This window comes from Carica papaya, chromosome 7, assembly GCF_054855325.1.
Source record: "Carica papaya isolate Zhongbai chromosome 7, ASM5485532v1, whole genome shotgun sequence".
Classification (NCBI taxonomy): Eukaryota; Viridiplantae; Streptophyta; class Magnoliopsida; order Brassicales; family Caricaceae; genus Carica; species Carica papaya.
The window spans coordinates 20,182,497-20,200,574 of NC_142315.1; the positions used below are offsets into that span (position 1 = coordinate 20,182,497).

The 18,078-nt window shown below is 35.2% G+C and overlaps 1 protein-coding gene across 1 annotated transcript; it reads right to left on the reverse strand.

Annotated features, from left to right (window-relative positions):
• Positions 1–631: 631 nt before the first annotated feature.
• Positions 632–1,628, reverse strand: LOC110821906 (SAUR-like auxin-responsive protein family). The gene has a single exon (XM_022051874.2). The coding sequence runs from the start codon at positions 1,608–1,610 to the stop codon at positions 1,062–1,064; it is 549 nt and encodes a 182-aa protein (XP_021907566.2). The 5' UTR covers positions 1,611–1,628; the 3' UTR covers positions 632–1,061.
• Positions 1,629–18,078: the final 16,450 nt, after the last annotated feature.

An 18,078-nucleotide genomic window follows, 5' to 3' on the forward strand; every position in this document is an offset into this window, starting at 1 on the left:
GTTCTCTCATGTTTAAAATGAGAAATATTGAAAAGTATAATTTATGTTACTCTCTCTCTAGACTTTCTCTCTCTTCCTTTTTCAAAATAAGTAAAAATATTCAAATAAATTTTACAAAAATAGCTTTTTGTTCCAGACATACCTTTACAGTTTTTCTCCTCCCCCTACCCCTCCCTCTCTTGGCCCTTTCCATTGTCTTTATGTTATTGCAATGCGATTATGAAAGAACCCTCTTAAACTCTTTTTAATTTTTCTGTTTTTACAGAGTTAAGCTAGTAGTCAATAACAAATCTTCTGATTATATTTGCGTCACAAATGCTTGTCCAAGAACTAAAAATTAATGCATTTTGTAAATTTGGTTCAAGAACTATTTTGAGAGTTTGATGCTACTGAAAAACAATTCAAAATTTTATAACTAAATTCTTTAATCTCGATTAGATGAGCGGGGTGAAGATGTACATGGTACTCCTAGAATAGTTAAATGCTTGTCCATCACTTTAAGAAAGCAGTGATACCCTGAAGAAAAGGATAGAAAACTAGTGGCTTCCTGAGTTGTATATGAGGCTCTAGACCTGGTCAGCTAGTATCTTTTCAGTTCTTATGCTTATACAACATTTTCCAAATCTGTTTCTTTTATGTTGGTGTGGAATAACTGATTTGACAGTAAGGTTAATATGAAGAGATAAAAGTTAACTAATCTGTATATTAGGAGAGACTTTTACCATGCACGATTCTCTGCTGGGAAAAAATTAGTTTGCTTTTACACCTGCCTGGGTCAAACAACATCCAATTTTCATTATCAGAAACAAAGATGGAGTTATGACAAGAATCATTAGTTTCATTGTCAAAAATTCTGTTGTATTTTTCATTGATTCTTGATTGGTCTGTTCTACATCAAATTATTAAGCATCTCTCTCTTTCTCTCTGTCATACATGATACATGTCCTCATCTAAGGGAACAAAAAGCTTCTTCGGGAGGGGGAAGGGGAGGGGGAGGGGGAGAGGGAGAGGGATATGAGGTTTAGGAAATGAAAAAAGAGGAGAAAAATATAAAACTGAAACTATCTGCAAATTGGGCTTTGAGGGTGGTGGGATGGAGTTCTCTGGCTCTCTGATGAGTAATATCCCAGTGTATCATCAATGGTAAACCTGCATTCCTGCATGCAGATCAGGTCTTTTTTCTCCTCCACTATCTTCAAGATATTCTCAAACACAGAGACTTCGCAAGGAATTCTCAGAACACCTGTCTGTTGAAATCCAAACTCCTCTTCTGCTTCCCTTAGTAAGATGTGAAATGCTTGATGACTGAGATACTGGGTTGGGATTATGTATCTCTTTTGCTCTTCTCCAACGCAAACAGCCAGGTAGCCTTTTGGGACGACATTACTTGTTGCTTCGCGTACGGAGGTATCTGATAGGGAAAGTGTGCGTTTCAGAAACTTGATGCTCTTACTGCCGCTGTTGATATTGTTGTTGTTGTTGCCGTTGCTTTCGCTATCACCGTTACTGGTGGCAGCAGCTTTTGACGTGTTTGCAAGCTTTCTCCACTTCTTGAGGATTTGTTGAAGTCTAACAATTTCCCTGATCTTGTTAGACTTCTTGCAATCCATGGTGGCTCTGCTGATATGTTAGCTGTGTGTTTTTAGACTTCTTTAACTCCCCTGAATTTGATTGCTTGTTCAAGTCTGAAGTGGTGCTTCTCATTTATAGAGATAGTGGCTTAGGATTCCAAAGGCTAAAACACAATTTGTGATTAAAATATTAGTTTGTATTAGTTGAATTCTAGTCGTACACACAAACAAATATATATATATATATATATATATTAACCAAAACCCATCTAGGAAGTTGGGTTTGTTTTCATCAGATGGATGGGTAATTCTAGAACCATAGGTCTTAGAGATGATATACAGTTTAAAATATACCCAGGATTTCATTTGGTGGCAGTGTTTAAGCATGTGAAGTTTCTGTATTTATTCATTTATATATTTTTATTAGTAGAAATGAGATTCTATGGTCTATAGATGGTAAGATTATCATAAAAGGATGTCAGTATTTTAGTGATTTCTGTTAACTGTTTTGGTTTCCAAGCAAACCGCCCCAGCAGTCAAAGGGCCTCGTACAGTACAAAAGTCCTAGTTATTTTATTATCACTATTTCAAGGGCTGGATGGCGGTCTGTTGTAATTAACACTTGAAGGAAACCCATGTGGAAGTGAAAGTGCTTCTTCATGAAGCAAGAAAAAAGCTCTTTGTAAGAAGCTGCTCTGTAAATTTTTCCTTTTGATTTGAATCAATAAGCATAAATTCACAACCTATTCATACCCTTCTTCTGTTTTGAAACTCTAGAGCTTTAGGACACCTTTTAAACTTTTAATCTGTCATAAAAATATCATTTTTAGATATTCTGCCATATGAAGTGAGCATCTTTTAGGTTCCTACATGCACAATACACATATGTATATATCTTTCATTATACATTTTTAATGTAATTTTTTCTTTTGTGGTAGGAAAGCATAGTTTATGCCATTATTGTGAGTTTGCTAATTTTTCTAACATTACATGTTGAACCAGTTTTATAAATGATTTTCTTTTTAAAATGGTCTTTTTTCCCACACGCCACCACCACTCCTACAACCGAAAGAAGACTTAAAAAAGGGGTTAAAGTTGCGGTGCATGGAAGGTTGAACCCTGAATATTGTTCCACTCAATTCATAATTGACTGTTAAAAGTTAAAAAAAGAGTTAAAAAATTCCATCACAACCACTCCTTATTAGACCTTACCATTTATTCATTAATCCCTTTTACTAAGATGTGCAACATTTTTCACGAACAACAAACAAACAAAAAAGTAAGTTTGAAATTTTGTGATATATGTAGGCAGGCAGATTGACAGCCCCCAAAATGCAGAGAAATCAGAAGAACCCTAAATCATTAATTAGATCCAAATCATTATCAACAAAATAATAAGCAATTTTTTTTTTCCTTTGACGTATTCTCAAAAGTTGGGAACCACCACTCAATTCCTTTCTGCGCCTCATCAATTGTTGACTTTTTCCAATCATTTTAAATTAATTAAACTTTTTATTCGTGATAATACAAAACCTCCAACCTAATAATTAATAATTCATACAAATATATATACATATATGGTCTTTATAAGTATTATTATTATTATTTTTTCCGATAGATCGGACAATACTTTTTTTTTTTTTTTTTTTTTTTTTTTTTTTTTGAGTATTTCAATGAAATAGTAGGAGGTTAAATTAATTGTCAAGTTGTGATTGAATTATTTACGAGAAGATGGTCATGTGTCTTGGAAATCCCTCCCGGCAGATCCATTATATTGTAAAATTCAACTACACCTTTTTATTATTTACTTCTCTTACGTTAAACATTACATAATGTGTATACAATATGATCTGTTTCCTTCACTCTTTTTTTTTCTCTTTTTTTTTTTTTTCATTTGTTCGTTACAGAATTATTAAATTATGTACAAATAATATGATCTAATTCTATGGTAGAAGAATTGATTATCATATTTGGTTGTTGAATATAATAAGCTCAATCGAAACATATTTTATCCCTAGTCGAATAATGTATTTCTTTACCTCTTTTACATAATGGATACATAAACACACACACACACATATATATATATATATAGAGGCTCAACTGAGAGAGGTAGCCCACAAAATAAGTGGCCCTCCTACCCAATTCCCTAAAGCCCAATTTTGCATGATTTTTCATTACCCACATCAGTTATTTATATTTATTTTAATTAAAAACTTTATTTTAGTAGTAGAAATTATTTTTTTAAAAAAAAAAAATTAAATCAATATTATGAACTTAATTTTTATATAATTAATAACTACTTAAAAAAGATTATGTTAATTCATAGATACTAGAAAATTCTAATATTACGTAATATGATGTTAATGCGAAATTTAATAAGTATAAAAATCTAATTTAAAAATAATTAAACTTTATAGGATTTAGTATAAAATTATTCTAATCTATTTTATCACCAAAAAAGAACAAACTCTTCCATATATATATATATATATACATCTCCTAACAATTTTTAAACATAATGTCATGCAAGTTATTCATGTTGGCAATTAAAATCTTGCGACTAAAATTGAAGTTCAAATTTTTTTTTTTTTATTTGCATGACTTGTAATCAACATTAAATTTACTAAACTGACAAACGACTATCAAATACTCAATGAACTAGGCACTTAAAATTATAATTTAAAAGAAATAATTGAATGAAATAGGAGACAAGCCCGAGCACAATAAAGTTGTTGAACACCCATCTTCAAAATTTTTGCAATTCTAACAACATCTGTTCAGCTTGAAAGAGTATTCTGTCTGAGTCTCTCTCTTCAAAAATCAACCAACTCGTTGATCATAAAATTGAGACTTCAAGTGTCATAAGTAGATCGTGAAAATGGGCATAAATTTTAGTTGGTATATTATATTCCAAATACACAATTTGTCTATAAAACTTGTAGTTTAGAGATATAACTGGGAACGGTTTATCCTGGTTGATGTTGCATACGATAAAGTCAACGACATTGCATACTTCTTTTCTAGTAGCAAATCAACGAAAATCCATGTCAAAATCTATTATCCAGTCGTTTAATGAGTTTTTCTTTTGTTTTTTCTTCATATTTTCATCAGAATCTCATCCGTCACAAGATGCTATTAATTCTACCTTTCTAGAGGAATATATATACATGTATATGTATATGTGTGTGTGCGCGTATATATAATTAAATAAAAGAAAAACAATTAAAGAAAGAAATAAAAGAAGAACCCAGAGTATAACTTTGGGAGCATAAGAAAAAAACACGTGGCCATATATAATAAATATATATATATATATGTAATACCCGGAATTAATTTTAAAAATTAAAATTAATATATAAAAATATAAATTTTAATTTTATAAAATTTTATTTAACGTAAAATTAGAAAAAAAAAAATAGGTGGATGATGAAATTGAAAGTAATTTTTTAAAAAATAGGAAAAAATTTGATGCCCGCAATTGGACGGTCCGGATTTGTTCATGCGTGCTTCAGGCACGATCAAACAGTCGCGATTGAAAGCAATGAACGGTCTAGATTCGTTTCATCTTTAAATGCGATAGTACGGTCAAGATCAAATCACGATGAACGCTTCAGATTCATTTTCTCTTTAAACGCGATGGACGACCTAAATTAAAGGAAGACATGTATAAATATCTCACTTCACACCGAACCCTAACCCTAGCTGCCAGCCCCCCGCCGGAGAAGAAGAACCAGTTGCCAGATAAGAGAGCTGACCGCCGCCCGCCACCGTGCCGGAGCCACCTCCAACTGCAAAAAAAAAAAATGTAAATTTTTTTTTATTCGCTCGAAATTTAATTTTCAACACCCCCATAGCTAAATCGGAGCAAAAGAACTGGCGGATAAGGTAAAAATCACAGGTAAAGCCCGGCGGCGCCGCCGCAGGAAAAATAAAAAATCGCATCCGATGAGGCCATTCCCAATTCTCATTTCGTACTATTTTTTCACCATTGTATTCACCATTTTGTTTTCCACAGGTTGACCGAAGAAAAAGGCCCAACCACGAAGGTGAGCTGGCAGAGCTGCTGCACCGGAAAACTCACGTTGCCGGTAAGCTTCTATGTTTTGATTTTTTTTTGGCCAACCGATGCCCCTTAACATGTTTTCTCGCAGGGATGAGGGTAAAATCGACTGAAAACGGCCAGCTCGAGGCAAGCTGCTGCCGCAGACAGTGATGTCGTTGCCGGAGCACACAATTCTGAAATTGGCCGAAAAGATTTTCAACATTAATTTTTAGATTTTTGGTGTATTTTTAGGTACTTGAAACATGTTTTCATCTAAAAAAAAAAATTCAGAGAACCCGAGGATCGTCAGTAGGCGCAGTTGAAAGTTTAGTGTTTGGACACCAATTCAGGTAAGAATCCCTCACCTTATTTCCTATTATGGAATTGAAGTCTAATTATAAATAATATGATATTTTGCTTAATTTAAAAAATTTTGATAATTAATTATAGGTTACTAATGGAGTCGAAACCAGTTATTTATTACTATTTGTCATGTTTTAACTGACTGATTGATTTTACAATTTCAAATGCATAATAATACATTAGAGTTAGTAAAATGATTCAGTTGTATTTTCTTGATGCATGTATTGCTTGTTTTGCGTGATTTACAGTTCAATTGTGAAACTAAAAATTAAATGTAAATAGGAAATTATTTGATTAAGTGAATGAATGAATGGTAGCTTTATTGGATATCCTGGTAGATGGTGGACGGACCGGGTGCATAGGAAACCCTACTGTGAACGTTACCTCATACCGGACGGAGTATCAAGAATTGTATTTTGGCACTCATACCGAACGGGGTATGGGAACGACTTGCTTCACCCTCATACCGGACGGAGTATTGAGGGATAGTATTTTTAGTACTCATACTAGACGGGGTATGGGGACGGCCAGTTAGTTAACAATGTTGAATAAGAGTTCACGCGTAGTGAGAACATCCCTATAGACTCCCATGGATACTAGTAGTTAGATAAAAATAGAAAGATATTGTTTTGGTTAATTGAATATGAGATTATGATATTGCTTGTATTATTGCCTATATAGGTCAGTTTTGAAAATTTTACTACGGTAAGTATACAATAAATGATTTTATTTATGATAAATGAATTTACTTAAATTAAGAGCTCCATTAGTTTTTTTTTTTATTTTTATTTTTACCAACCTTCATTTCTGTATCGATGAGTAGTGTGACATTCTTACTAGACTAGTGTAGTTCACTCTTTCATTAACCATTTCAAATCAAGAGGACCAAGATCCAGATCCCGATCCACAAGAGGGTTACGAATAAGATGTTCAGTTGTTCACTTTTTATTTATTTTTTTGATTTTTCGTTGTTTTAGAAGGGTCATTCCTGTAACTCTATTCGGTATTTTGAATTATTGTGTAATGAAGTAAACCCTAACGCTATTATTTCGCTTTCACATTAAGTTTACAATTTATTTTCTTTCAAGTTCCCGGTCGTTGCAGTTGGTATCAGAGCCGCATTCTTTGGAACCATTCCTTACACATAAATCCTAAAAAACACTCAAAAAATGAATCATCACTCAACCATTCCTTGTGAAATGTAGGTACAGATAGATGAGGAGAGGAAGACTCCCACTAAACCAAGCAGCCCGGGAGGGTTCGCTTCGAGAGGATGTTGACAGATTATTTGAAATACTGGAGAGACTCATCGCTGCTCAGCAGGCCTAGGAGGAAAGGAGGGCACTACCTGACCCTCCCCCGTTGCCACATGTTGAGCCACCCCTGCAGCAGGAAGATCCTGAGCCATCCCGGTATGACCTTGATCCTCTACAGTACCATTCGACACTACCACAGTATGGTCCGGTGCCTCAACTGCATCAATCGGCACCACCACAGTATAGGCCAGTGCCCCAACTGCATCACCCTACACCACCACAATACGATCTGGTACCTCCACCGTATCATCCAGTACCATACAGGGCCATCCAGTCCATCCCCAGCACAATCCAATCTGTCTTTTATAGGACCCAGTTTCTCCCATGATGGACCCAGGCTACATTGAGAGATATAAAAAATTAAATCCATATACTTTTACAGGAGTATCCTCCTTTGAAGAGACCGAGTACTAATTAGCTGAGACAAAAAAGGTCTTCAAGACTCTTGAGGTGATTCTCGAACAAAGAGTCATACTTGCCACCTACATACTGGTAGGAGAGGCAGGGCGCTGGTGGCAACTCAAGCAGGCCACCCTACCCATTCCAGTCACTTAGGAACAATTCTTGATGGCCTTCAATGCAGAGTACCTCCTAGAGCATCTCCGACATCTGAGGGAAATAAAGTTTTCACACCTGTTCCAAGGTGACATGACTGTATTAGAATATGTCCAAAAGTTCCTAGAGTTGGGCCAATATTCCCCTGAGAGCATGATGGATGAAGGTAAAAAGGCAAGAAAGTTCAAGTATGGTCTCTGTCCTGAGATTAGACAGCAGTTGTATGCGTTCGAGCTCAGTACTTACTCGGTCGTTCTAGCTAAAGCAAATTTAGTGGAGAGGAAACTTCGCATTTTTTCTCCAGCAGTAGAAAACCTCAGGCCCTCGGTTTCACATCAAAGACCAACACCTACTGGACCTGTTCAGCAGAATAAGAGACCTAGGCCAATGTCTCAGGCTCCTCTTCAGACTTCAAGAACAGGATGCAGTGGAACTTGCTAACACTGTGGCAAGGATCATGGGGATCGACCCTACTATCGCATCAACAATACTTGCCGAATTTGTGGGAGTGCCTAACATTACGCGAGAGAGTGCACGAGAAATCAGAACAAGGCCAAACCTCCTATCTAAGGCAGGGTTTACAACCTTACTTAGCAAGATGCAGAATCCAGCCCAGACGTGATACAGAGTACGTACACTATCTGTAATCATCTTGCATATGTTTTGATTGATATTAGTACCTTACATTCATTTGTTTCACATGCCTTTACACCAAACTTGAATGTATTACCTGAAAAACTTGAATCTGTGTTATTTGTATCTACTCCAAGAAGTATGACACTACTGTGAGAGGTTATATACAGAGTCTGTGTCATAGATTTAGCATATAGCAAATTAAGTGTGGACTTAATAGAGATTGACACAGGGGACTTTGATGTAATCTTAGAAATAAACTGGCTAGCGACGTATCACACCACCATAGATTGTTTTCATAAAAAAATTGTATTCAATCCTCCTAATGAAGAGTCATTTACAAATTAATAAAATTCTTTAAACATTATTCCCTCATGGTAATTTTTCCTATTATCAAGTACTTTAACTCGGTTATTTTCTCTAACTAGACAAACCTAAGAAAGAAATTTGTATTTAAGAGATTTCGAAAGTTCGAGACTTTCTGAATATGTTTCCGGATGAACTACCCGGACTACTAGTGAACTGAGAAGTTAAATTCACCATAGATCTTCAACCAGACACCCAACCTATTTTGGTTGCCCCTTACTGTATGAGTCATGTTGAGATGGATGAGTTGAGAAAACAGATGAATGAATTGCAGGATAATAGATTCATCCGACATAGTGTGTTTCCTTGGGGTGCTAGAGTCACATTTGCAAGGAAGAGGGATGAGACATTAAGGTTATGTATTGACTACAGAGGACTGAAAAGGGTCATGATCAAGAATAAGTACCCCCTACCCAGAATCGATGATATTTTTTATCAGTTGCAGGGTACCTAGATCTTCTCCAAAATAGACTTGCATTCGGGTTACCATTAGGTAAAGATCAAGGAAGAAGACATTCCCAAAATAGATTTTCGAACCAGATACAGATACTATGAGTTACTGGTTATGCCATTTAGACTAATCAATACACCAGCTATCTTCATGGATTTGATAAATAAAGTTTTTAGACAATTCCTGGATCAGTTCGTTATTGTATTTATCGATGACATCCTAATCTATTCAAAAAGTAGAAAGGAACATGCTCACTATCTGACTCAGGTTTTGTAGATTTTTAGAGAAAAGAAGTTGTATGCAAAATTAAATAAGTGTGAGTTTTGGCTCGAACAGACTACTTTCATAAGGCACATCATATCAAGGGATGAAGTGTCAATAAACTTTGAAAAAGTTGAGGCAGTGCTCGGCTGGGAAAAATTAACCTCATTTAAGGAGATTCGTAGTTTTCTGAGAATGTTAAGTTATTACCGCAGGTTTGTGGAAGTATTTTCTAGTCTAGCTGCTCCTTGGACTCGGCTCGCAAAGAAGAACGTCAAGTTTGAGTGGAACAAGGACTGTGAAAGGAGTTTTTCAGAACTAAAGAAGTAGTTGACTACCGCACCTGTGTTGACCTTTCCGAGTGGGACAGATAAATATACAGTTTATAGTGATGTCTCCTACCTTGGGTTGAGTTGTGTTCTGATGCAGCATGGAAATGTCATAACCTATGGGTCCATGTAGTTAAAGAGTCATGAGAAAAACTACCCTACCCATGATTTAGAATTTGTCGCGATTATCCATGCCTTACAGACTTAGCGTCATTACCTGTATGGGGAGACCTTTCAGATCTATACTGACCATAAAAGCTTGAAACACATATTTACTCAAAAGGATCTCAACATGCATAAGAGAAGATGGATAGAACTCTTTAAGGATTACGATTGGAACATCTTATATCACTTGGGTAAGGGCAACGTGGTAGTCGACGCACTCAGTAAAAAAAGTACAGGTATATTAGTTTACTTAATAATTTCAAAATGTAGGACAATAGGGGCGGTACAACAGGTACGACTTCAGAACCTAAAGAGAGTCACATGTTTGGCCCGCACGACTATTCAACCTAAGTTGATTAGGAGAATAAAGGAAGCTCAATCCATCAATTTCACCCTAGTAGTCCTTAAGAAAGATGCAGAATAGGGAGTTAATTCAGAATTTCAAGTCTCTACCAATAGGTTACTTAGATTTCAAGACAGACTGTGTGTTCTATATGACAGTGAGCTTAAATGGGACATCATGACTGAGGCCCATAGTTCAAAATTTGTCATGCATCCTGGAAGCACTAAGAAATATCAAAGTATACAACCTCGATTTTGATGGAACAGGATGAAAAAGGATGCAGCTGATTTTGTTTCCAAATATTTGGTATATCAGCAAATCAAGCTAGAGCATCAATGCCCAGGCGAACTCCTTCAGCCATTACCAATTCTGGAGTGAAAGTGGGAATATATCATAATGGATTTCGTGACATGATTTCCCAGGGCACACTCGGAACATGATGCCATTTGGGTAACTGTTGACTAGCTCACTAAATCTTCCCACTTTTTTACCATCAGGATGACCGACCTTTTGAATAAGTTAGCGAGAATGTATATATGGGAGATAGTCAGGTTACATGGGGTGCCAATGATAGTAGTGTCTGATAGGGATCCCAGGTTCACTTAGTACCGTATTCCACCCTCAGACCGATGGACGATCAGAAAGGACAATCTGTACACTGGATGATATGCTTCAAGCTTGTGTTCTTGACTTTAGGGGCCACTGAGATGATTATTTACCCTTAATAGAGTTCGCCTATAATAACAGCTACCAAGCAAGTATCGGCATGACTCCGTACGATCCATTATATAACTGCCCATGCAGATCACCGATCTGTTGGGAATAAGTGGGTGATAGAAAATTTTTCAGTCCAAATCTTGTGGAGGAGACTACAGCCAAAATAGTTAAGATTAGAAAGAACATCCAAATGGCTCAGAATAGACAGAAGAGCTATGCGGATACCCAGATGAGGGATTTGGAATTTAAGAAAGGTGATTGGATATTCCTTAAGGTTACTCCTTTCAAGAGAATCAGTAGGTTTGGCAAGAGAGAAAAATTAAATTCCCGATTTATTAGGCCATTTGAAATCTTATACAGAATTGGTACCGCCGCCTATAGACTGTCACTATGTCCAGAACTATCCAAGGTCCATAACGTATTTTATGTGTATATACTACGCAAGTACAACCCGAACCCCTCTCATGTCTTGGCTCACGAGCCCCTTTCACTATAGGAGGATCTATCATACGAGGAGGTACCGATGGGTGTTGTGGATCGGAAGAGTAGAGTACTCCATAACCAAAAAATTCTATTCATTAAGCTCCTATGGCATAATTATAAAGAGAAAAAAGTCACATGGGAGCGAGAATCAGACTTCAAAACCCAGTATCCCCAACTGTTTGATTAAATGAGAGAGAGACAAATTTGAGGGACCAAATTTTTTTTAAGGATGAGGGAGAGTTGTAATACCCAGAATTAATTTTAAAAATTAAAATTAATATATAGAAATATAAATTTTAATTTTATGAATTTTTATTTAATGTAAAATTAGAAAAAAAATAGGAAGATGATGAAATTGAAAATAATTTTGAGAAAAAAGGGTAAAAATTTGGGTTATGGGGGTGTTTTTGAAAAAAAAAATCAGAAATTGGGAGTCAAAACACAATTTAAGAAAAATATACTACATAGGACTACCCAGTTAGCAGCCCCGACGAAGCAAAGTGCGCCGCATGCAAAGGCGCGCTGACTCAGTACCACGCGGGAAGCCACGTTGGCAACCCGCGTACCTGTGATCGGACGATACATATTTGTTCCCGCGCGCATGGACAGTCTGGATCTGTTCCCTCCTCAAGTGTAATCGGACGGTCACGATTAAATGTGATGAACAATGCAGATTCGTTCTCTCTTTAAATGTGATTATATGGTCCATATCAAATCGTGATAAACGATCCAGATTCATTTTCTCTTTAAACGCGATTGAATAATCGAGATTAAACGTGATGGACGGTCCAGATTAAGGGAGACGGGTATAAATATATCATTTAACAGCGAACCCTAACCCTAACCCTAGCCGCCAGCCCCCCATCGGAGAAGAAGAACCAGTTGCTGGAGAAAGGAGCCAACAACCACCCATCGCCGTACCAGAGCCACTTCCGACTGCCAAAAAAAAGGTAAAATTTTTTTCATTCGCTTGAAATTTGATTTTGAACTCCCCCATGGCCAAATCAAAGTAAAAAGACCGACGGATGAGCCAAAAATCACAGGAAAAGCCCGATGGTGCCGCCGTGGGAAAAATAAAAAACTGCCACCGATGGGACCCTTTCCGATTCTCGTTTCGTATAATTTTTCCACCATTGTATTCACAATTCTGTTTTTCACAGGTTGACCGAAGAAAAATGTCTAACCGTAAAGGTGAGCCAATGGAGCCGCCGCACAGGAAAATTCTACCGTCGATAAGCTTCTTTTTTTCGATTTTTTTTGCCCAACTGAGGCTCCTTAATGTGTTTTCTCACAGGGATAAGTATAAAATTGCATAAATTGACTAAAACTGACCAAAAATGGCTAGTTCGAGATAAACCACTACCACAAGCGGCGGTGCCATCGTTGATAGACGGCAGTGCCACTGTGCTGAAATTTTGAAATTTGTCAGAAAAGGTTTTTAACACTGATTTTTGGGTTTTGAGGTTATTTATATGTACTTGAAGCGTGTTTTAATCTTCAAAGAAAAATTCAGAGAATCCAGGGACTGCCAGTAGACGCAGCTGAAAGTTTAGTATTTCGAACACCGATTCGGGTAAGACTCACTCAACTTATTCTCTATTATAGAATTAAAATCTAATTATAAATAATACGGTATTTTACTTAATTCTCGTAATCCTATTGGGTATTCTGAATTATTGTGTAAGGAATGTAAATCCTAATGCTATTATTTTGCTTCCACATTCAATTTATAAATTATTTTTTTTCAAGTTTTGGATCGTTATAGTATATATAATTAAGTAATAAAAAAGGAAAAAAACAGATAGAGAAGAGAAAGGACCAAGCGACATCGACGGGAGAGAGAGAAGCGTCGCACGGTGTTGCACGATGCCGCAATTGAAGAAGAAAAAAAGAGGAGAGGAATCGCCATTGGTTAGAGAGAGAAAAAGTGTAGAGAGAGAAGACACGCTGTGGGTAGAGAGAGAAAAGAGAAGAAAGAAGAAAGAAGAGAGAAGAAGAAAGGAAAAAGAAAGAAGAAAGAAAATAAAATAGAGAAGAAGAGGAGTTCCGGGAAAGGAGGAAGAAGAAGAAAAAAAAAGAAGAGCTACAGGAAAGGAGGAAGAAGAAAAAAAAGGAAAAAAAAAGGAAAAAAAAAGTAAAAAAAAGAAAGAAAAAAGAAAAATAAAATAAAAAAAAATAAAAGAAAAGAAAAATAAAAGAAAAGAAAAAAATAAAATAAAGGAAGAAAAAATGGAAGTGTGGCGATCAAATATGATGTTGGTGTGCCACACGCAACAACGCGTGCTGATTCGATCATCAGCATATGACATTTTCGGTAACACACGTATGATGACGCATAGTGACGTTGGCGACCAGGATTGTGTATCCCAAGGTAAAATTCTTTCTTCATTTCGCGTAATATAAATTACAAAATTATTCATAATTTAATATATGTATTTTCTATTATAAACAAGAAAAACTACCCAAATGGTATCTGGATTTCTAAGATGACTGTAGACCGAATTAGAAAGAATTCACAAAGCTTTTCTGATTATACCATCTGTAAGAATTATGTGCATTCTGTATGGAGATATAAATTAAATATTTATGTAAATATGTATATATAGTGCAAAATGTGTGAATATTTAAATGTATATGTAATGTATATAAATTTAAATAGTATGTCTAATTTGTATTTGTTTATATTTGTTTAGTGTATATATATATATTGTTACACATGTGTGTATATATATATATAAGTATTTGATGAATGAAATATAAATTGATAAGAACAAAATTGATAAGAACAAAATTGATAAGAGCAAATGCGTGAATAAATATGTATATGATATATTATATATGATTATGTGTACGTATTTAAATATGAACGTGTGTGTATGCATCGATAGAGAGAGTGTGTGTGTGAATGTAAATATATATTCTATTTGAGACATAGTGACGATATATGTTTTTATTATATATACGTGTGTATTAAAATGTGTGTACATATGTTATGCATATGAAATATATAACCAGTGTGTGTACGTGTTGAAATTTAGGTACATTGTATTGGCTATGTGATCTAGTGCAGATGTACGGTGCACTGTATTTGCTGTGTGATCAAGTACAGTTGCACGAGAAATCTAAGTATCATGTGATTGACGTGTTATCTGATACAATTGCGCGAGAAATCTAAGTATCCTATGCTTGATGTGTGATCTGGTACAAGATTCAGAAAGTGGTTTGAAATGTATAGCTCTAATGTGCGTGATAATATTGTGTATTTTGTGTGTGTGTTTGTGTTTAATTATACATAAAAATTAAGATCTTAGGTAGGAAATAAGTGAATTATAAATTAGAGAGTTTTAGAAAGAGTGTAGATTATAAGGATCCTAAGTACCTACTCGTTTAGTCTAAATCGAGGAGGGGAGGGTGTGTGTGTGTGGTTAAAGTTTAGCAAGTATGGTGAACTTGCACATGGATAGAGTTTGAAGTCTAGTCCAGACATTGATAGGTATTTGTGAGTGTAGGTCACCTAACAAATGTACCTACTGTGGCCATTGTGAAATTTATATATGTGTGTGCGCTATCCATGTGATGGGGGGATCCATTTCACCTCTTCTTGATGATGATATAAACAGTATCGCGCGATGAAACCTTAGATGTGATATTCTGAGTGTATTGTAATATTTCGAGTGTAAATTTGATTTGAAATAAAAATAAAAATTAGGTTATAAGAGTGATGATTAAAATATATTTTGTGTAATGAATTCTGTTTTGTTATACATTTTAATTGTAATGCTTTGTTTGACGTTTTCTTGATTATAAATATTAATATTTTTTACATATTGTATGAGTGTATATACATAAGTCTCTGTTATAGAATTATTTTTCTTACTGAGCTCGTAAACTCACCCCAATTCAACCCCATCCAAGTTAGAGGAAGTCAAAGATCAAAGGAAGATGACGAACAAAACCTTGTTACTTTCTATTTTATATTTATAAATTAATTTAGACGTCTCAATTATGTATAAACAAATAATTATCCAGTCACAAGGGAAGTGTATTAAAGTGTAGTTCTGTTGTATATTTAATATTTATCGGTTCTACTTGTTGAAAATATTATGCTAACGTCTGTACCTACAGACATTAGGGTTCGGGATGTTATAGACAGTATCAAAGCACACATTCCTTAGAACCATCCCTTGTAACATGAGGCATAAACACTTTAGGAGATCTAAGACCTGCAAAACATAGGAGTTAAGAGATGTTTTAGACATTTTCTAAAATATTTTTTAACATGGAAAATACGATGACAGTATTTTACAAACCTAACGATATGAATCATATAAGTTACTTTCTAGCAAACTTAGACCTCAACCAATTAGGGGTTCACCATGAAGTTAACAGAAGATGATACTTAACCAACCACCGTCGTCGAACTTCACAGGTATTAAGGAATACTATCAGAGCCTTAGCCTTTTATTGACTTATTGACCCTGTAGAGTCAAATGACAGTAGCCAAGCTCTTAGGAAAAAACATTTAATTTCCTTTAAGATTAGAAAGTAGTTTCTAAGTGGGGGAGAAATCTCCCAACTGAGAGAAAATTTCCTAGGAACGAGAAACACTTTCCCATTGGGACCCAATGTCCCAACTAGGAGACAAATTCCCATCTGAGTGGAAGCCCAGGGAATCTCACCCATGCTACCACAAAGGTCACCGTATCGTTGTTGATGGAGAAGTTGATGTCCATGGTTGCACTGTTAGGTAGTGTTCGTAGATAACTCATGGACCTTCAGTGAGTGTATGCATGAAATCATTGGGGTCAATGAATTTTTCTTAGTCATTGTTCCTACCAATGAGTTGGAAGGTTCTTATTGGTCTCCAATGGTTCTGGAGGCGGCCAAGTAAGGCACAGTAGCTAATGACTTTGCTCAAGAATCATATAATCACACGGTTCTTCATGGATTGAGAAATATAGTTATAAACTCTGTCAGAGAATGAAATTATAGAGAGACCATTTTCCAAATTGATAACCATGTCCTCATCTTTAATCTCAAGATTTTTTATTTTCTTCTCGGAATGCCTAGTGTTTGTAAGTTTGTTTCGAAATGAGACTCTTTTGTGACTCTAGGTACCATTGGCCTTTGTTCCGTCTCTTTCTACTTCCATACAATCCTCTTCTTCGATAACAACAATCTCCATGTCTTTTGCCTCATCCATTTCTTCATCACCCGCAGATTATGCCTTTTCATCGCCATTCATTCCTAAACTAGAGGCTTCCTTCCTTATCTTTACCTTTTTAGTTGATTGTGTTAATAGTAACTTAGTTATTTGATGAAGATATTTTATTTTTATAGATTTTTATGATTAATGCTTTGATGGTTCTTAAGCTTTAGCATTTCATTTTATGTTAGTGGGATTATCACTTCTTATTTTATGGGAATTATAGGTTAGTTGTTTACTAATTGCAATGTCTATTCATAAGCTAATTTGCTATCACTTTAGATAAACTTTTAAGTTTAGTTTCTATCTTCTTATTCTATCAATCTTATTTCTGCAATCTATTAAATTTGAGTAAATAGTGATATTAAAACCACAAGTTTCTGGTTTGTACAAGAAAAATAATAGGTTTTATTTTGCTGAAATTATTATTGTTAATGGCATCTAACAATCTTGTACAACCAACAATTCCTCGTTTTGATGGTTATTATGATTATTGGAGCATGTTAATAGAAATTTCCTCATATATAAAGAGTACTGCCAAGTTGTTTTGAAAGGAATTCCAGAACTATCAATTAGAATAGCTATGTCTGATATGCAGAAAATAGAAATTGAGGGATTAAAGTTGAAGGACTTCAAAGCAAAGAATTGCTTATTATAGGCTATTGATCGTTTGATCTTGGAGACCATCTTATGCAAAGATACCTCCAAGAAAATTTAGGGTTCAATTAAAAAAAAAATCTTAGCGGGAAGGTTTCCCGAATGAGAGCAACATTCCTTAAATAAGAGAAATCCCTTAGGTGGAAAGAAAATTCTTTGAGTGAGAAAATTTCCCAATATGAAGAAATTATCAAAATGAGAGAAACTCCCAAATAGATATACTCCACTTAATAAATTATAAGCCTGATAAGAGCTGAATGACGATTTAATTTTTTTTTAAGAATTCTCGTTGTATCCCCTCTAGGGAAACAAATACCTCGCTATTCTAAAATTCTTTTCTAATTATGTTTAGAGACTCCAATAGTAGTTCCGAATCTTAGGAAAACAAATAACCTGATCCTTAGGAAATAAACCGTCATTTTAAGAATTAAACTCACGCAACGCCTAAGTAGAATCCTTATTTCCAAAAGTTCTAGTACTCTTAGAAAAATTTTGTATGTAATGGGTATGGTCGTAAGAGTTATCCTCACACCCAACTACTAGCAAATTTTTAATACGTTAATTATCAAAGTAGTACAACAGAAACGTGATGAACCACAATCACCACACCTAAGTGA